The sequence below is a fragment of the Papio anubis genome, chromosome 12, assembly GCF_008728515.1.
Source record: "Papio anubis isolate 15944 chromosome 12, Panubis1.0, whole genome shotgun sequence".
NCBI classification, from domain to species: Eukaryota; Metazoa; Chordata; class Mammalia; order Primates; family Cercopithecidae; genus Papio; species Papio anubis.
In genome coordinates this window covers 75,560,726-75,582,966 of record NC_044987.1, presented here as the reverse complement: position 1 = coordinate 75,582,966, position 22,241 = coordinate 75,560,726, and the positions used below count along the sequence as shown (strand labels likewise).

Here is a 22,241-nt window from a genome sequence, read left to right as displayed (position 1 = left end):
TTTGAAGTCCTAAAAAAATTGCAACCTACAATTTTATAATTAGAAAAAATATTCACATCTGAAGGCGAAATAAAGACATTAAAGAAAAAAGTTCAGACAATTTATTGCTAGTAGGTTTTAATTATAAAAATTTTAAAGAAATTTCTTCAGGCTGAAGAAAATAATGCTAGATGGAAACTTAGATTTTAAAAAGTAATGAAGATTACTGTAAATGGTGACTCTGGAGGCATATGACATTTAATTTCTAATGATTAATTTTCTTAAAATATGATTGATTCCATAGAATAAACAACAACCATATATGAGGTTTTAAACATATAGAACTAATGCCTATGACAGCAATAATACAAAATAAAAGTGTTTTAATGTTCCTTACTTCGTATTTGAAATGGTATATTATTTGAAGGTAGACCATTATAAGTTAAGGATGCATGTAATAAACCCTGGATCAATCATTTAAATAATGAAATAAAGAGGTATAGTTAATAAACCAATAGAGGAGATAAGTAGAATTGTAAACAAAAAATAATAATTAAAAAGCGAGGAAAAGAGGAACAAAGGAACAAAGGACAGATTAAAAATAGGAAGATGGTAGACTTAACAATCATTACATTAAATCTAAATGGACGAATTATACAAATTTTTAAAAGGCAGAGATTATCAGATTGGATTAACAAAAAACAAGACCCAATTAATATGCTGACTACAAGAGACATAATAAAGATGTAAATATGTTAAAAGGGTTTTTGAAGATGTACCATGAAAACACTTATGATAAGAAGGCTTAAAAGGCTTTATTAATATAAAAGTAGACTCCAGGAGAAGGAATATTATCAGAGATAAAGAAGGACATTTCATAATGATTAAAGGTTCAATTAACCAAGAAGACATAATATTTCTGCATGTATACATCTATTAATAATAACAGAACCTCAAAATACATGAAGCAAAATATTGCATAACCAAAAGAAGAAAAAGACACAGCCACAATCTAAGTATTCTTGGCCATTTTAACACACATCTTTTAGAATTTGATAAAACAAGTAGACAGAAAAATCTATAAGAATGTAGAACACCTGAACAAAATTATCAACTTAACCTAATTGATGTTGCTAGAACACTACACTAAAAAATATCTGGATAATTATTATTTTCAAGGAATAAGGAACATCCCCAAGATAAGGCATATGCCATACTATAAAACAAATCTCAAATGTAAAATGACTGAAACTATAATGGGTATATTTTCTGACATGGAAATGAATTACAAATCAATAAGAAAAGGAAACATTTTTAAATTCAAATTATTTGGCAGTTAAACCACATATTTCTAAATAAATCATTTACCAGAAAGAAGAAAGAACAAGGAAAATTGTAAAATATTTTAAACTAAATGATAATGAAAACCCAACCTAATAAAATGTATGGGATGCAGCTAAAGTAACACTTAGAAGGAAATTTATATCTTTAAATGCTAATATTAGATATAATCCTAAAATTTTCCTGTAAATTCAAGACAAATTCAATCAGAATTCCAGAAAATCTTTTTTTTTTTTTTTTTTTTTTTTTTTTTTTGGTAGGCAAACCAATTCTAAAATTTATCTGAAAATACAAAGGACTTAGCATAGCTAAAACAAATTTGAAATAGAAGAACAGATTCTTATTCCATGTGATTTCAAGACTTATTATAAGGCTGCAACAATGAAGACAGTTTGGTATTATAGTAAGGATAATGAATTGATTAATAGAACAGAAAAGAGAATTAAGAAATAGATCTACAAACACACACACACAAACACACACACACACACACACACACACTCTACACATAGTCTTTTTATTTTCAACAGTTAAGCCAAGATAATTCATTGGGAAAAAAATGATCTTTTTGACAAATGATGCTGGAACAACTGGATATTTATATGAAAGAAAATTAATTTTATCTTTTACCTCATAGCATACATACAAAATAAATTAAAATTGATCATAGACCTAAATGTAAAACTAAACTCTAAAGTTTCTTGAAGAAAACATAGAAAAAAAGTTTGTGATATTAATATAGACAAAGATTTCTTAGAATCCAGAAAATACTAGTCATTAAAAATTTGATAATTAAATCACATTAAAGTGAAAACTCTAGCTCCTCAAAAGACACCTTGCGAAAACCAAAAGGCATGCTGTAGACTAGGTAAAAATATTTACATTACATATATTTGAGAGATGACTTCACAACCCAAAGTAAAAATGGGCAAAATATATATGAATGGTCAAAAAGCATATGAAAATATGCTCAATATCTTAGTCATTAAGGAAATATAAATAAAACTACATTAAAATACCACTTTATACCCTCCGGGATGACTAAATTAAACTGCTAACACTAAGACATATTGTTGAGGATATGAAACAACTAGAACGCTCATACATTGTTGGTGGAAGTATAAAATGATGCAACCACTTTGGAAAACCTTTTGGCAATTTATAAAAATAAAGTCAGGCATATAGCTACCCCACTTTTAGAGGAAATTCAATTTTTAAAGGGGGAAAAAATATAGTCATAAAAAGACTTGTGAATGAATTTGTATATTAGTTTTATTTCTAATACCTCTAAACTGAAAACAACCCACATGTCCATAGACAGATGAATAGATACACATTATACAGACATTATGTGTTGTATTCATAAAAAGGAAATTAATAAAGAGGACCAGACTACTAATTCATGCTACAACATGAATGAATCTCAAAAACTTTATGCTGAATGAATGAATTCATATCCAAAAAAGAATATATTGTATACTTTCATTTTTATGAAATTCAAGAATAGGCAAAATTATTTTATAGTGATAGAAATCATATCAGTGGTTGCCTAAGTCCAGGAGCATGGATGATTGCCTGGAAAGGGAGCATAAGATAACTTTTTAGAAATGTTCTGTGTCTTCTTTTGGGGGGGTGCAGCTACATGAATATATAATTTGTCAAAACTTACTAAATTTATATTTTAAATGGGTGCATTTTATTATATGTAAATTATATGTGAATATAGTTAATTTAAAAATCTAGTTTTATAGCTGCTTGACACACAATAGTCATGATCCTTTTTTTGTATATCAGGGAATTAGTTTTAGGATTTATGTGCAGAGCTCTGGGTTAAGCATTATGGAAAAACACAAAGTGGTATCAGAAACGTTCCCTGACCATCAAGAAACGTAATATGTAGTTATATTGTGGTATAGATAAATACTAGTGTTGGTAGATATAAAAGCAGTCATAAAATTCAGAGTTAAATGAGTTGATTGAGTTGATTGATAGATGAGAAGAATATAAAAAAATACAGTGCCTGACAGATATGTGCTCAGCAAGTGTTAATTATTTTCCTTGAGGAGATCAGAAGTTATGTTTGAAGTGATGAATCAAGGCATGATTGAGGAGGTGGCATTTGATGTAGGCACAGTAGAATAGGAGGGTTTTTCATAAGTGTCAAAAAGTGGGGAGACATTCAAGTCAGGAGGATGTGGTGATCAAAGAGGGGAAGTGAAAAAGCACAGGTATGTACAGTGGAGACAGGCATGCTTGGTGTACTCATTTGGACAAAAAGAAGAGTTTCATGTAAATGGAATAATAGGAAATTAAGCACCAGGGTCAAACTATAAAGGGTCCTTAAAACCAAATTGAGGAATATAACCTTGTTTTAAATTGATCTTTTGTGGATTGCCGATATATAAAATAAAATAGATAAAAATTGATATTTTATCAGTAAAATCTTATTTTATAATTTAATATTATGACATTAAATATAAAGTCAATTAATCAGAACAGTGAAGCTGTTTTGAACACATAACTTTAAAGTCAGGGATTACTGTTTTAATATGATTAGGTTTTTTTTTTTTTTTTTTTTTTTTTTTTTTAAATGAGCCTCAGTTTTCACTCAATTTCTGCTGTGTTTTCTTTTGGTATAAACATTTGCCTTAAGGTCTTTGTATATCTTTCAATGAAGCAAGAAGTTTATTTCAAAGTACAGTCACATGTTGCTTGACAATGAGGATACATTCAGAGAAATGCATTCCTAGGCAATTTCATTGTCATGCAAACATCATAGAGGGTACTTACACAAACCTAGATGGTATGGCCTAGTACACACCTAGGCTATATAGTATAACCTATTGCCCTTAGGCTACAAACCTGTGCAGCATGTTACTATACTAAATACTGTAGGCAGTTGTAACCCAATGGTAAATAATTGTGGATCTAAAGATAGAAAAGGTACAGTAAAAATATGATGTTATAATCTTATAGAAGACTACCATTGTATGTGGAGTTTGTCTTTATGCAGCTCATGACTGTATACATAATAAATATTTTAATGTGGTAGTACACATTAACTCTTTGGTGGTTTCCAGATGCTTAAAATTTAGAATATAACACATTCGTGTATGTATGACACTTTTGGTTATGGTTTTCATAATGTTTAGATTTTTTTTAAGTTGCAACTTGCAGAAACCCAACTCAAATTAATAGAAATGTATTGGCTTACATTACCAAAAGCCCAGAAATAAAATTCAGTTTTATCTATTTTGGGATGTAAGTGTGCTAACATGATGTAAAGATTTTTTTCTCTATCCATTATTATTGCTGCTCCTTCTGCTTTTCTTTGTATTTTTGGCTTCATTCACTCTTATTGCAGGCAGGCTCTATCTATGTGCCAGGTGGGATGGTCATGACTGTTCGAGATCCACATGTTTACAGCTTCCAACCTGAGCGTGAGAGAGCCTTTAGATAGTTCCAGCAGGTAATTCTGATTGGATCAAATTTCTCTTTGTGTGGCTAGGGGGAGCAGTAGAAGGCAAGCAACACAGAACTATGACCACTCTCATCAAGACAACAGCAGTCAGAAATATTTTCCCAAATAAACCAAAATAAAGAATATAGGACACACTGGATGCAAAAATGATTATTTCCACAGAAATTAGAATACAGTTTAAAAAAGTGAAGTATATGTTTTAAAAAGTAAAAATAAAACAAATAGTTGTAGAACCCAAAGAGCAGAAGCAGAAAATAGGGTATAGAGAAGATGTCACGATGAGTAATATTTTAGCAACATGGACAGCCATAGTTTCTAATGGAACATTTTTATTCCATTAAAATTGTGGCACATTTGAAGGCCTCCTGGGCAAAATACTACAGTGAAAAACCAAGGCTTCAGCCTGCACTTCTGATAGATGAAAATAAAACTTACCTTGGAAGGAATTACCTTATGAGTTCAACAGTAATTTTAGCAAACCGTTACCTATTCATTAGTGGATGGTATTCAGAAAAGGAGAGCTTGTAATTCAAACAAAATAAAGCATTATGGAAAAAGAGTTGTGGAGGAAAGGAAAACCAGCATAAGTGAGTGTGAACAGGAGAACTGGCAGTTGAACACTGTTGGTTTTCATTGCAATATGTGGGATTTTTTGCACACCTCTCCAAAGAATTAGAGTGTCTTATTTCATTTCTAAAGCAAATAATAAGTAGAAAATTTTTTATTTTTCACTTTTGGATGCTACATTGTGGGGACAGTCAAACCTCTGTTCAAATAATGATTTAGTCATGTCAGCAAATCAAGCACTGAACTGAAGTTGGGACTCTGCCACCAACATTTTGACATTGGCAAGGCAGGTGACTTCCTTATCTTGACTCTGTTTTCTCATTTCTGAAATGAGGGTATTGATCTTTATGATCATTGAAGTCTTTTTTAGCTATAGCAGCAGGCCATAAGTTTCTGAATCACCTGCTATATGTTTCCCTCTTTTTCTAGATTGGCATTGGTAGCAGTTGTGCTTTGAAGGAAATGTCAGCAGCAGTTGCTTTTGAACAATTCCTGTTACTGTTATAGGTATTAGGCAGCCTTGGAAAGCAGATAAAAGAGGTACCTCTTACGTGCACTGATAGAACAATGTGACTTTCACTGACATACATTAAGTACTGGTTTTAAAGAATGCCTATGAAAAAAAAATCTAAGACTTTGGCAGATAAAAATTGTGTATAGAGAGAATATTGTACTGATTATGATGATGTCTGTATGTGTATGTGCAGGTTTCAAATGTGGTGTGGGACTTTTTCTTCCTTATGAGCATGCCAGAATCTTGCATCTAACAGTTCTAATTACATTTCCAATAGCTTCCACTGCCACACACACACACACACACAAACTGTATTATCTAGTAAAGTGGTTTTGGAATTAACATTTTTCCTGGAAGGAATATATCTGATTTAATGACCAAATCGTTTTAAGGCAGCACAACAAAATTTCACAGGAACTAAATCTATTTTTTCACACCGATCATGCATGTTTTACTCAAGCATTGAGTCATTAGCATGTTTATAATGGTTCTAATTTAGCACAACATTTTCTGAATTTTATCCTTGAGTCATTTACAAATTGTTCATATTGAGTAAACAAAGGAAACAGATTGCATTTTATACTTAGTAATTTATCTGAAAGAAGAGGGGAGGGTTAATTGTTTTAAAGTTTTGGTCTGTTTGGGGAAGTGAGCCTGCTTTTTCATTGCTAGGCATAAATGCCATTTCTCATCTTTTTGGTAATGGGGGAGGGGTGTTATGGAGGAGTAAAATGAAAAATTAGGACCAGGACAAGATTGGCCACTCCCAGAGGGGAGTGTGGAGCAAAAGGGGAGCTGGCACGAGATTATCCAAAACAGTTGGTGCATTCCATAATGATCAAGTGCTTGAGAAGTCCAGCTCTTCCTGGCAGAGCATCTGTGTTGATGTTTATATCATTGCCCTGCTGTATGGGAAAGGCATGCTTTCTCTTGCTGCTTGGCTAAATATAGGATGGAATATAGCATTGTATGAGATATTTTAAGTTAGCAAAAACATTTAAGAGGTTAAAGGTTTGACTTTTGGATCAAAAAAGATCAGTAATATAACTCATGGTGTTACTTGCAGACTGGATTTTATCTAGAGTTTGTTAGTGATTTGTACTCTTGGTTAGGGAAGTTATTCTAGGTTTATTTGGTGTAGTCTGAAAAACCCACTCTGCTGTCTTTTCTGTCAGCTTCCCAGCGTGAAGAGCAGGCCTGAAAACAGCCTCTATTTATACCCCCTTGTTCTTATTTGGAAAATCAGTTGTTTCATTGGAGAGAGAGGGAGAGGGGGAGAGAGAGAGAAGAGCATGAGCAGTCGTCAGGGAGTGTGCTTTGTACGTTATAGTGACTTCAAAATAAAACTGGCACATTTTAGTGTCTAATTATTTTTAGTGAGCTTGGAGGGTTTTAATTAAAATTTAAGAGTGCTCTTCAAGCTCTCCAAGTTCCAATTTTATCCCACTGTATTGTAGAGCACTTGCCACTGTGGAAAAATGTACAGTAACTGGCATGTGCAACTCTGTGTTTCCTAATGAAAAATGTGGGAAGGATAATCAGTAGGGATATAAATATATTTTGCTGGATTTAATTGTAAACCAAGGTCATGGATACTTTTGATAAGTTATCATTGTTCTTGGATAAAGAGAAAAATTTATTACATTTGAAATTTATGATTCCTATGGTAAAAATAAAAGGAATTGCTTTACCATTTTCTCGAAGTGTTAATAAGCAATAGAAAATCTGCACACAGAGCCAGCAAAAATTGTTTTCCTCACTAAAATATTTTGAAGATTTTTTTATGTTGTTTCTAGTGTTTTAGCATTTCTAAGTTTAAATATCAAGAGGTAAAAGTAAAATAAGGGTTTGCTTATAGGTAGATTGTTGTAAAGTGCAATAAAGATTTGTCACATTGTCTCTTCCTCTTCCCCATGCTCTAACTTTAATGACAATTTATTTATTTATTTTTAATCTATCCGAAATACCTTTATTTTTTATAGTATAGGAGTTAATACTGCTGCAGATTTGTCTAACTAGAAGTAATTCAAATTGTTCCCCAAATGTCTTCATACAGATTAGGAAATCAATATCTCACATACTCTTTCTTTTAATTTTTCTTACATCATAAAATTAATTACTAAGTTAATTAGCAAAAACATTACTCAGCTGTGATAAAGCATACTTGACTTACCTAGCCTGAAACCTAAGTACTTAGGAAGCAGAAACATTGCTTTGTAATTTATTATGCATGATATTTTAAAAACAAAATAGTTCTGAATTCTATCTTCCTTTTCTCTCAAATTTCTTGAAAGAGAAAAGTTTCAATTTGGAAAGAGAAAGAAAAAACCAGAAACAATGCAAGTGATAATTTATAATACATCAAAACGTTTACATCCTTGCTTAAATTATAGGTGAGAACTGAAGTCCAGCTCTTGATTTTTGATAGTACCCTTTTAATCATTATTATTTATAAAAATTAGAGAAGATAAAGTCCTGCATTTCACAGAATATATATTGGTTAATGGAAACAGATTATTTCGAAGTAAGAGGAATTAATTTTGGCATTTTCTATTTCAATACAACTTTAGCATGATGTTACTTTAGCATCATGACTTACATTTGTTTTTTAAAAATATGGACATATTATGGTGACGTTTTTCATGCCGTAATGTTGTAATTCTTTATTCCCATTTCCAAAAAGCATATATTTTCTCTCCTGATTTCAGATGGTGACAACTCAAAGACATTAAACTTGGAAGAGTCAAAGTCAGATAATAAATTTACTGGATATTGTTAAATTGTTTTGAGGATGGTGGCAGCATTGTAACTAATTAGTTCATTGTTTTCAAATTAATTTTGTAAAATATATTTATGTGTATAAAATAATCCAAGAGTGTCTTGGGGCTGTTCAGTCTTTTTTTTTTTTCATTTGGAATCTTACGTGATTACTGTGTTAAAGCCACTCAATGTTATCTTATTCTTTCCATGTAATGCAAACCGGCCTTCTTTACTTATTTTTACCACTCTGATTTTTGCATTTATGCTAGATCAGAATAGGGCAAAGTCTGATCTGATCAATTGCCTCTATAATACTAGTATCCCATTTATGTAGTTGACAAATGTGGCACAAAGGGAATGGATCCTTACTTTTAAGTTGTACCCATACCTGGATATTGTTTTGAGATAGAAATCTGAAAACATAAATTTTATTTGTAACTTTGTATCTATTAAATATTTTCTCATTTCAAATCAGGAACCTTTTGGTGGTAGCAATCGTGTCTTCTGCTTATACAGTGCTTAGTAACAATCCACTTCGTTTGGCTTTTTTTCTCTCATTCTACTTGCTTTACATTATTACATAGAGAATGCTTAGCACCAATTGTGGTATGCTGTAGAGGTTTGGCAGTCAGATAATGGGGTAGAATGCAGTCATTTGTCAAGAGACTTTCTTACAGGTCTTCCGGGAATCTCCTAGTCTTGAGATTAAACATTGATAAGCTTGTATGTAGTAACTTTCATTGTCCTATAGATAAAGGCAATCAGTGATTGCTATTAAATATTTTCATGGATGAAAATGTAGATATGCAAAGGCTGCTTTATTTTTTCCCTCAGTTTCTTCTACTGAATTGGGAACTCATAAAGCTAGATTAACTGAGCGTTGCAGTAGGGATTAATTTTCTGATAGGAATGTGAAACGCTTTGAAGTTACCAACCATTTTATTAATGAGTAGCTTTTATATAAAGCTGTGTCCACATGATTTGATTTATATTTGAAATGTGTATTCCTGTTGTTCATATAGCTCTCTTTTTCTCCCATGAAGTTTTAGCATTCTTTTATTGGAGCTCTAAAAGATTTCAGGTCTATTTATAGAAATGAGAGACATATTTTAGCCTGTTTACATCCTAACATGCATTTAATCCTAGTATATGGACTTGCTCTGAATTTGTTATTATTACAAATAAATTGGGCTTTTATCTTTGACTACTATAATATATGCTTTCAACTCAAACTTTAGCTAAAAATGTTATGCTTTTGTAATTGTATCAGTAATTATTAGCTTAGTGCACTGATATAATGTATGAAAGGGTAATAAAACAAAATTGGGTAGGATATGAAAATAAAAACTTTTTGTTGACTATTCTTATCCATAATCTAATGTTATATCAATCAATCTCAGCAATTCAAACCTGATTTGAGAAAAAGTAATCTGTGACAGGCATGGATTTGAAGAATTGCTTCCTAACTCTTAACTTAGTATTATCATTTGTATGACTTTAGCATAAAAACAAAATAGGTATAGAACAAAACATATATCTTGTTTCTGAATTTGAATAAAAAATAGTAAGAGGCTACTTCAACAATTAAATACAACCTGAATATATGCATATGCATGTAGGCCCCATTGGAACATCACTCAGAATCCAATTTTGAAACACAGTAGTAGATCATTTGTTGAAAACTGAGAAAATAATAGGAAATAATGGACTAAAGAAAGAAGGAAGGTAGGAAGGAAGGAAAAGGGGAGGGAAGAAGTAAGGGAATGGGCAAGGGGCTTTCATTAATAAAATCAAGCTGACTTCTATTTAGAAAGAACTTTAGCTCTGTGATAGCCAGTTCGGATGGTTGTTCTTCATCAGCCGTTTTCACAACACGCTGATCTGGATTCTATCCCTTCCTTGATTGATTGATCGTGTCACAGACAAATGTTAATTGTTTTTTCACCAATACTTTCTAACCATGCAGTGGTCTTCTCATCTCAGCCCAGGGCTCACTGTCTTTTTCTGAAGCTTATCTAGCTTCTAAAGCCGTTTAGATCCATCTTGACCTTACTGTCATTCTGAAAAATTCAAGGAGGATTTAGAAGCTGGAGGAAAAAAAAAAAAAAAAAAAAAGAAGGGGAAAATACTAAAGAGATAGGTGCTGATATGAGAGAGAAAAGGCATTTAGAATTGGAGTAAATGTTTTAAATATAATTTTAAAAGGAAGTTATCAGAATTTTGACACTTGGAATGTTAAAGTTTTATGGGAGTATGCTTTGCACTAAGGATTTAGTATTTAAATCTGCATTCCCTTTTGGAAACATGACCTATTTGTTAAGATTTGAGGCTTAAAAGATACAAATAAATAGTTGTAAGCAGTAGCGCCAGTTGCAAATCCATTTGCATAGAGAGCAGAAATAACTCATTGAGAAAAATTTGGTAATTATCAGAACCTTCTAAAGTTTGGATTTCTGTAATCTTTATGAATCTTGATAAAAACAAGTGTAATTACTCCCTGTATTCTAGTATGCTATTTAGAAATACAGTAGGGCAAATAATAAATGGTATTTATATAGGTATTTATTTAATAAAAATATGTATTGGTTTTTACATAAGAGAAAAGTTTTAGCAGTTTTTATTACTAGGGGTCAGAGAACATCTTAATTTCATTTTCTTCTTGTTTTGCTCTCATTGGATATTTTACAAAAGTTAGATTTCTTTTTTAAGAACTAAGTGGTTTCAGATTGGCCTCTTCTCTCCTGAATATCTGTTATTGTTTCTTGCACAGCACATACATTTTGCTTGGACTTAAAAAAAATTGTCTGGATTAAAAGGAGTATCTAATGTTAAACTCATAGGAAAGAGCTCTCTTTTCTATACTATCAATCTAAGAAATGACAAATGTGAATTGAATATTAATAGAATTATAATACTAAAATAGATTATTGAGCATTATCTTTTTTCTCCTAGATGATAGTTTAAATAATTATCTGGTGAAAATAAACTTTATGGTGGTATTTTATAATACATATTATAGAATAATGTAATTTTCTATATCCTGGGGTTCAAGCTACAGCAACAAAAACAGCTTTGTGCATTCTTAAATGAAAATTTCCCCATAAACTGACTTTCTAAATTTGTAATAAATATATATTTTTAATACTTACTTTTGTATTTTAATAGATTCCTCCTGCATGGAAAAACTACTTTCAAAAGATTGGAAGGAAAAAATGGAAAGACTAAATACCAGTGAACTTCTTGGGGAAATTAAAGGTACAACATAAAATATATTGAACATGTCAATGCAGTTATGTTATTTTGTGTAACAATGCATTTGCTGATCTTCTGTACCATAACACTAAATCTTACATCTAACATTTGATTGTACATGAGAGGGTAAGTGTATTATATGTTTCTGAGCTTTTATTCCTTGCAATGTTTACAAACTGAAAAATTTCTCCCCTTTTTGTATTAGTCTATAAACATATAACTTATGGGATATGCTGCCTCATTAATTTACTTCACAAAAAAAGTGTAAAAACCTTATGTCAAAAGATGAGCAAATTAAGCTAAAGATAGTCTTAGTTTTTCCTCTTAAAATTATAATAATAGCTTAATTTATGAATCCAAATTATTTTGAATTTCTTCTAATCAAAATGAGTTGCCTGTAGCACCTTTAAAAATGTTTCTAGAATGTGCTGTACATAATGGTTTATTGGGGGATTCTGAAGCCTGTTTACCTTGGTTCAAATCCTGGCTCTATCACTGGATGAGTACTTTGGACAAGCCACTGAACTTTTTTTTCTTTTCTTTTCTTTCTTTTCTTTTTTTTTTTTTTTTTTTTTTTTTGAGATAGAGACTCACTCTGTTGCCAGGCTGGAGTGCAGTGGCACAATCTCAGCTCACTGCAACCTCTGCCTCCCGGGTTCAAGTGATTCTCCTGCCTCAGGCCCCTGAGTAGCTGGGACTACAGGCATGTGCCACCATGCCCACTTAATTTTTGTATTTTTAGTAGAGAGGGGTTTCACCAGGCTGACCAGGATGTTCTCGATCTCTTGACCTTGTGATCTGCCTATCTTGGCCTCCCAAATTGCTGGGATTACAGGTGTGAGTCACTACGCCCGGTGTTTTTCATGTTTTATAATCCTCATCTCTAAAATGAGGATAATACAAGTACTTCCTTCATAGGCTAATTAAGAGAGTTAATACATGTGTAGTTCTTAGAACAATACCTGGCACTTAAGAAAGTACTCATGAGTTTAAGTTTGGTGGTTATTATTAATATATACAAAGGATCCTATGTTGATTAAGCTCAAATTTCATTAGGTTTAGCATTTCATGGTCTCTGACTCAGATGAGAATAAACATCTTTACTTTTGAATATATGTGATGGATGTTATTATTTTTAGACATGTTAAGAAGTGAACTATCCCAATCCATTCAGATAGTAAGTTACCTTATCAATCGAGAGTTATACTTTTTGCCTACTAATGGAACTCTTGCTAATTCATTTATGGAGAAGTGCTGTATATATATTTGCATTATGAATGAAATTCCTGATCACTCATTAACTCTGTCAATCCTTACGGACAGTCATCACTGTGATTGGCACTAACGATTTGGGTGCTTAGTTACATTAGTTTTCTGAATTTATCAAACAACTTTAGTTGAATCTTCCTATTGGTCGTGGATAATATCTGAGTTAAGATGAAAATTTGATAATAATTATCTAATGTAAATGTTATTTTGAATTTACTACAGAAAATTTCCTAGTTTTCAGGTATGTCATTTTCAACTCAAATGAAGAGAAAAGGAAGTCATCTTTTTTCCCAGCAAATAATTAATAAATCATTGCATTAACTAAAATTGTGTATCACAACCAGTGGAAACTGGATATTATTTTGAGTTCTCCTACTTCTGTTTTGTACTCATAAAGGCCATTTGCTGTTTTGGAAAAAAAAGAAACTCAACTTATTGATGGATACAAAGAAAGTCATTAGTGACATATTCTCTATCCAGCTGCAATAACATGGTGTTTGCTACTTTGCACGTCATTCTGTGTTTTCTTCCCTTTCCAAAGTCATTCCTTTTTATAACAGTGAGAACAGAAATGGTTTGTACAAAGGCAAGCTTTTTCCAGCATGAATGATGAGGGTCCTGCTTTCTGTTAGGAATGTGAAAACTAACATTTTGTTATGTTATAATTCAACGTGGAGTTATTGTACTTCAGGGTATATTTTCTCCCTCACTTTCCATCTTTCTTTATATTTAATTCTAATTTTGAATTCAAAATTTTATAAAAGGACTAGTCTTGGATACTTGAAATGTATAAATCACAAAAGTGAATCACGTGAAAAATTAGCCTTTTCAAAATCTTTAACCTTTTTTTTCTGGATTCTTTGTGATACATGAACTTTCATTTGTGTTATTCTGAGTTTCTTATGGGCATAAAATATAAGATTCTTATTAAATTTATCTTTATTCTACATTATCATCTCTTCATACATACTAATATCTTCTACAGAAAATGTACTAATAAAAATTAATTTAAAAATGAAAAAATCAGTTAAAGTAGTATTTAAATAGTTTGAATAAACCACTGCCAAAACTCAACATACATTTTTATTCTGGTGGAAACCAGGCCAGTTATTATCCACCTAAATTACTTCTCATTATCCTGAAATTTTAAAATGACCTAAATTATGTCTTTGAGGAATACATACAATCATGGGTTATCAGTATTTAATATTATATCTCGAGCATTATGTATTTTTGGTAGCTCTTATATTTTTCTGATTGCAAAATTCATATGTATTTATTTGTAAGAAACATAGAAAAAAACATAAAGGTAGTGAAACTGTCTTTTAATTCTACCTGTATCTTATTGTGTATTCTTTCCATTTTAAATTATGCATACTTATGTTAATTTTTCCCCATAAAATTAGAATCATCCCATTATAATGTTTTTGTAATCTATTTTCCCCACTTAATGATATATTATGAATTTTCCTGAGATTGAGTTATCTTCCAAAATATTATTTTTGTTGGCAGAAAGTATTGCATGAAGTGAGGTTTTCATAATGTAACTGGGCCTTTTCTTCAACATTTGTTTTTATTGTTTGTTGGTACAAAGAGCACCTATCTTGAAAACAGATAATATTTTTATTAAGACTTATGAACTTATTAGTAGTTATTTAGATTATATTCTTAAAAGTGAAATTCCTGGTTCAAAGAGTTTGTTCTTTTTTTTTTTTTTTTTTTTTTAAGTACTTTAAGTTCTAGGGTACATGTGCCTGTAGCGATGCAGGTTTATTTACCTATTATGTATACATGTGCCATGTTGGTGTGCTGTACCGATCAACTCATCAGCACCCATCAACTCGTCATTTACATCAGGTGTAACTTAATGCCATCCTCCCTCTCCCGCTCCCCACAATAATAGGCCCTGGTGTGTGATGTTTGCATACATGTCCGTGTCATCTCATTTGTTCAATTCCCACCTATGAGTGAGAACATGTGGTGTTCGAGTTTTTCTGTTCTTGTGATGGTTGCTGAGAAATGATGGTTTCCAGCTGCATCCATGTCCCTACAAAAGGACACAAACTCATCCTTTTTATGGCTGCATAGTATTCCATGGTATATATGTGCCACATTTTCTTAATCCAGTCTGTCACTGATGGACATTTGGGTTGATTCCAAGTCTTTACTATTGTGAATGGTGCTGCAGTAAACATGCGTGTGCATGTCTTTATAGCAGCATGATTTATAATCACTGGGTGTATACCCAATAATGGGATAGCTGGGTCATATGGTATTTCTAGTTCTAGATCATTCAGGAATCGCCATATCATTTTCCACAATTGTTGAACTAGTTTACAATCCCACCAACAGTGTAAAAGTGTTCCTATTTCTCCACATCCTCTCTCCAGCACCTATTGTTTCCTGACTTTTTATGATTGCCATTCTAACTGGTGTGAGATGGTGTCTCATTGTGGTTTGATTTGCATTTTCTCCTGATGGCCAGTGATGAGCATTTTTTTCATGTGTCTGTTGACTGTATGCATGTCTTCTTTTGAGAAATGTCTGTTCATATCCTTTGCCCACTTTTTGATGGGGTTGTTTTGTTTTTTTCTTGTAGAATTTGTTTGAGTTCTTTGTAGGTTCTGGATAATGGCCTTTGTCAGATGGTAGATTGCAAAATTTTCTCCCATTCTGTAGGTTGCCTATTCACTCTGATGGTAGTTTCTTTTTGCTTTGTGCAGAAGCTCTCTTTAGTTTAATGAGATCCCATTTGTCAGGCTTTTTGTTGCTGCTACTTTTGATTGTTTTAGACATGAAGTCCTTGCCTATGCCTATGTCACAGATAATTACATTACCTAAGTTTTCTTCTAGGGTGTTTATGATATTAGGTCTAACATTTAAGTCTCTAATCCATCTTGAATTGTAATTTTGTATAGGAGTAAGGAAAGGATCCAGTTTCAACTTTCTACTTATGGCTAGCCAATTTTCCCAGCACCATTTATTAAATAGGGAATCCTTTCCCCATTTCTTGCTGTCAGGTTTATGAGATCAGATGGCCATAGATGTGTGGTATTTATTTCTGGGCTCTGTTCTGTTCCATTGGTCTATATCTCTGTTTAGGTACCAGTACCATGCTGTTTTTGGTTATTGTAGCCTTGTGGTATAGTTTGAAGTCAGGTAAGCGTGATGCCTCCAGCTTTTTTTTGACTTACGATTGTCTTGGCAATGAGGGCTCTTTTGGTTCCATATGAACTTTAAAAGCAGTTTTTATCAATTTTGTGAAGAAAATGATTGATGGGGATGGCACTGAATCTATAAATTACCTTGGGCAGTATGTGCATTTCTGATATTGATTCTTCCTACCCATGAGCATGGTATGTTCTTCCATTTGTTTATGTCCTCTTTTATTTCACTGAGCAGTGGTTTGTAGTTCTCCCTGAAGAGTCCTTTGCATCCCTTGTAGTTGGATTCCTAGGTATTTTATTCTCTTTGAAGCTGTGTGTGAGATGGGGAGTTCATTCATAATTTGGCTCTGTTTTCTGTTACTGGTGTATACCGAATGCTTGTGATTTTTGCACATTGATTTTGTATCCTGAGACTTTGCTGGTTGCTTATCAGCTTAGGAGATTTGGGCTGATGGGGTTTTCTAAATATACAATCATGTCATCTGCAAACAGGGACAATTTGACTTCTTTTCCTTACTTCTTTTTAAAAAGACTTTTGATTCATATTGCCAGTTACCCTTCAGGAAGAGTATAGTATTTCGTGCTGTCACCAGTAGTATCTGCAAGTTTTTATTCTCTTGCCCTGAATAACAAGTATTATTAATTTAAAATTTCTTGCCATTTTTATAAGGGAAAAACATATCGTTGTTGATTTAGTGAGTTTTTTGACTATTAGTGAGAATGAGGTGCTTTATCTCCCTTTATTTGCAATTGAATATCTCTTCCTTTGTGAACTGCATATTTATGTTGGTTGCCCATTTTTCCTTTAAAAAACTTGTCCAGTTCTCAATATTTTCTAAGAACTCTTAATATATGTTTTAATAGTATTAAACTTTATTTGTGATATATGTTGCATTTTGTCATTTGTTTTATTTTCTGGTTTTGTTGTCAGTTTTTCCATCCCTTTTTTAATGCTTTTTTCTATAGGGGGTTTGTTTAGAAAGGCTTCCTCATCCTGAAATTGAACAATATTCTGCTATATTTTCATCCAATTTGTTGGCTATATTTTTAAACACTTAACTATATAATACATCTTAAATATGTTTTGATGAATAATGTCAACTAGAAATATAACTTAATTTTATTCTCAAGCAGTTAACCAAATATCTGTACTGTTTATTAAATAATCTATCTTACCTCCTCTGGCTTGAAATAGCATCTTTTATTACACTCTGATTACATATTTAGAACTATTTATCAGATTTTGGTTCTATTCCATTGATTTTTCCATCTAAACTTTTATTAGTACTATGCTATATTAATCACTGTAACTTTAGTATCCTTCAAAAGTAAGTATTGCAAGACTACACTCATAATTTTTCTTTAAGGTGCTTCCATACTTGTTTAAAGTTTATCTTTAATTTATTTTATCAAGTTGTTAATTAAAATTCCAAAGTGATTTTTTAAAAGATTATATTACATTTATTTGAAATGGTAGGATGAACTGACATCTTTATACTATCGAATTGCTCCATTCAAAGTCATTTATTCAGTTATTTTATGTCTGTCAATAATATTTTGTCTTTAAAATACAGGTTCTGCACATTTCCTTTGATGTTTTCTTAATAATATTTAATATTTTTGCTTACTCTTGTGAATGAGATATTTTTGATTCTATTTTCCTTTTGTTATATTTAGGGATGCTATTGAATTTTGCTAGTTAATTTTGTAACTTCCCTGTATTGACTTTTAGCTGTAGTCATATTTCAGTAGATATGTTTTCTCTTCCTTTTTGATAGTTATATGTCTCTTTGCTACCCACTCCCACCCACCCTTCATACGTTCATTGCCTTGAATGCCAAGAATAATATTAAGTAATAGAGAGGTAATAGCAGATATTTCAGTGTAGTTTTTAATTTATGGAGTTGTTTTTAATATTTCATATTAAGCATTCTATTGACTATTGATTTAAAATATTCATTTAAAGATATCCTTCTAGTCTACTAGGAGTTTGGTCTTTTATGATAACTTGCATTTTATTTCATGGAATATCTTATTAGGTTTTGTTTTTCAAATTTGTCATTGAAATAAACCCTGATTAGTCATGGTATAGTCTTGTTTATATGTACTGCATCATTTTATTTGCTCATATTATAGTTGTTATAGTTATTTTTACAACTGTAATTATAAATTGATTAGAGTTTTCCATGTTTATATTACTTTTGTTAATTTTTTAGTACCAGTGTTCATAGTTGAACTGAAAAACTTTTCCTCTTTTTCTTGGTTATGTAAAATATTGAATAAATAACATGAGCTACTTATTCCTTGAAATTCTGAAAAATATTCTCATAAAACATCTAGGCCTAGAATTTTCTTTGGAGATTTTTTTTTTTTAACATTTTCTACTTCTCTTTTAAGTCAGTTTTGCCATAAAATATTTTTCCTAAATATTTTTAAAGAGAAGAAACTCTTAGAGAATTGTATATCTCATGAGATTTTCAAATCTCGTTGACTTCATATACATATCTTATTTTTAGTTCTTCCATTTATTTGCTGTTATAGATCCCATTTTTAATTTCACATATTTGTTTTCTCTTTTTTTTCAATTTTACTTGCTAGTGGTTTTTCTATTTATTGCTCCCCCAATAATCCAGTTTTTGGATTTGTCAATTCTGCTGCTTTTCAATATGCCAATTAATTCATTTTGCTTTTACCCTTATTGTCTCTCCTTTCCTATTATTCTTATGCTTTTTCTTTTGTTTTTTGATATCTTTTAACTTGAATACTTCACGTAACAAAGTTTTATTTAATGATAATGGTACTTTTGGCTATGAATATATTTCTAGAAATAGCTTTATTCATCCAATAAGTTTGTGCTTTTAGAACTTTGTCATTATTTTCTAAATATTCAACATTTGTATTATTTTCTAGCTGATCTGTGTTTATATATCATTCTTAACTGCACATATTCTTTTAGAGTCATAGAGTATAATGAAGCTGGGGAAGGGAGAGAACTCAGCCTTTATCACTGCCATTGGAAAATTCTATGTGATGGGTAGGTGCTAGAAGGAGAGTCAAGTGTGGGCTGTAGAATGGATAAGGGCAATGATTCTTCAACTCAGGGAGCTTAATGTTTTTACATAATAACAAATTATTATTTTACTTTTTAGATTTTACTTTAAAAATCAGTGGTTTCTCATAAAATTTTATATCTAATTAATGTAAAGCAATGTTTCTAAAACCCCTTGATAGGAGTTGGAATACTGCTAAAATCTGAGAAACACTAAATCATAGGATTTTTTTATGAGTATGTACCTGAGTCATGCCTAATATTCTTTTTTTATTATCTATATGTAAGGTGGACAGCATGAAGTTTTGATATACATACATATAGTGAAATGATTACTAGTCAAGCAAATTAATGTATGTATCACTTCACATAGTTACCTTGTTGTGTGTGTGTGGTAAGAGAACCCAAAATACACTCTCGTAGCAAATTTCCAGCATGCAGCACAATATTATCAACTTTAGTTTTTATGTTATAGAGTAGAGCTATAGACTTATTCATCCTACATAACTGCAACTTTGTACCCTTTGACCTACATCTCCCTATTTCTCTCTCTCTCTTACCCCTGTTAACCACCATTCCTAATATTCTTAAATAGAAAATCCGTCAACTCCCTACCATTTTTTCATATGTAGCCTCCTTGCTAGTAGCAGTACTGAGGATAGAATGCTATAATTGTCATAAATTTAATAGTAGTCATCTCAAATCAGGATTCAAACCAAGTTAACTTTATTACAATTATTACAAAATAACTTTATTATTAAAACTTTAAATGAAATACAGAATAAAATGTTACACCTTTGATTTGGTCTGGTTGCATCTGAAGTGTTGTGTCCCAGTTGGGGTCTCATTTTTTTTTTTTTTTTTTGAGATGGGGTCTTGTTCTGTCACCTAGGCAGGAGTGCATTGGTGTAATCTCGCCTCACTGCAACCTCTGCCCCCCGGGTTCAAGCGGTTCTCCTGCCTTAGCCTCCTAAGTAGCTGAGATTACAGGCATGTGCCACCATACCTGGCTAGTTTTTGTATTTTTAGTAGAGACAGGGTTTCACCATTTTGGTGAGACTGGACTTGAACTTCTGACCTCAGCTGATCCGCCTGCCTCGGCCTCCCAAAGTGCTGGAATTACAGGCATGAGCCACTGCACCCAGCCTGGGTCTCATATTTTTAAGAGATCTATTGTCACATTAGTATTTATCAGAATGACTAGAATAGTAAAGAGTCTTGAACATTTAGTATGAATAGTAATTAAAGACCTAGGGAAGTTTGGCCTAATGCATATTATTTGACTTGAAGTTTTATTGAATAGAAGAGGATAATATTTGTTTTCTGCTGTTTTAGGGGGTTAAGATAATAGGGAACTTGTTCTTAATAAAAAACTGAAATTAAGAACTTATAGCTGTCTGACAATGATAAGATTGGACTGCATTAGTAGAGAGTGCCTCAGGTATAAGCAGATGTTCAATAAATATTTGTTGAATTAGTTGGGCCTGGTGATGTGCGCCTTTAGTCCCAGCTACTCAGAAGGTCGAGGCAGGAAGATCGCTTGACCCTAGGAGGTTAAGACTGTGATTGCACCACTGCATTCCAGTCTGGGTAACACAGTGAGACCCTGTCTCAAAAAAAAAAAAAAAAAATTAAAAAATCAGAAATAATAAATATTTGTTGAATGAATGAATGAAGGAATGAATTAAAGGATGAATTAATAAAATAAATAAAAATTGGGTTCTGGAAAATTTTAAGCAGAGATGTTGTAGAGGGTATTCCCATGCTGATGGAATGTTATCTTCATAATCTCCTAAGGTTCCTTTCAAATTAATACTACAGTTATTATACTTTGTTAATTAGAAGACTGACTTCCAAAATATGTTCTGTTTCCGGTCAATAAATAATTTGGTCAGTAACTTTTGTAAGATGTCTTATTGTTTACATAGTAAACATCTAACATTTTATTTGAGTCCTTTAACAATCCAGTGTGGAAAATATTATTATACTGATTTTACATATGAGTAAAATGAGACTGAGAGAATTAGGTAGCTTGTTCAGGGTCGCCCAGAAAGTTGTGAAGGTAGGGTTTGAATGTTGGCCTCTGAATACTCTGTTTAATACAATACAAAGTAGTTATTCTTTAAAGCCTTCGAATTCTGCAGTGGGAGCAAGAAAAAGACAGATTATGGGCTGTTCCTCCCACCCATAACCCACAAACAACTAAAATAACTCCACTTTTACCCTTTTCTATGTAAATTAGGCAGTATGGCAAACCAGGAGTGATATAGATAATACAGTTCTCCATGTGGTAGTATTTATCTTGATCTGTACCTGAATGAGAGAGAGGGTTGAAGAAATATGGTGGAAGGATACAAGGTAAGACAGAACTACTGGTAGAGCCCATAACCCATCTGTATCTATGTTTGTTTGAGTTTTGCTAAAGGAATGAAGATGCCATAGTTATTTATGAGATATTTCTAAATGCAATGGTGACATACTACATGATGTCTAGAGTATGAGGATTCATTCTCTGTCTCCATGAGTGGGTCTAACCTTCATGGCTGAGATCATCTTAGTCAGTCTGCCTGTTTTACACACGTGCTCCTCTGTGATGTGTCTGGCATCTCCTCCTTAGTGTGAAGGTGCCTCTCTGGACAATGTGTCAGGGAAACAGTAATGTTGGTTGTTTGAGTTAGCACAAACTGTGCTTGTGTTTGACACACACACAGATGATAAGAGAGAGAGAGAAAAAAAAACACCCACAATTATGTGATAGGAACCAAATAAGGAAAATAGTGTTTTCTTTCGTTGGTCATTTATGATTAATTATTTTAAAATTTACATTTAGGGATCAAGGTAGATATGCTTGTAGGTATACTC

At 32.0% G+C, this 22,241-nt stretch overlaps 1 protein-coding gene across 33 annotated transcripts in view; it reads left to right on the top strand.

Moving 5' to 3' along the window:
* Positions 1 to 22,241, top strand: part of SOX6 (SRY-box transcription factor 6) — a 766,932-nt gene that overhangs the window by 490,529 nt on the left and 254,162 nt on the right. For all 33 annotated transcript variants that reach the window (XM_021926855.2, XM_021926880.2, XM_021926881.2 and 30 more), the window contains one exon: positions 11,808 to 11,897. In XM_021926855.2, the coding sequence (XP_021782547.1) occupies positions 11,808 to 11,897 (90 nt within the window). The remainder of the gene's footprint in view (positions 1 to 11,807; positions 11,898 to 22,241) is intronic.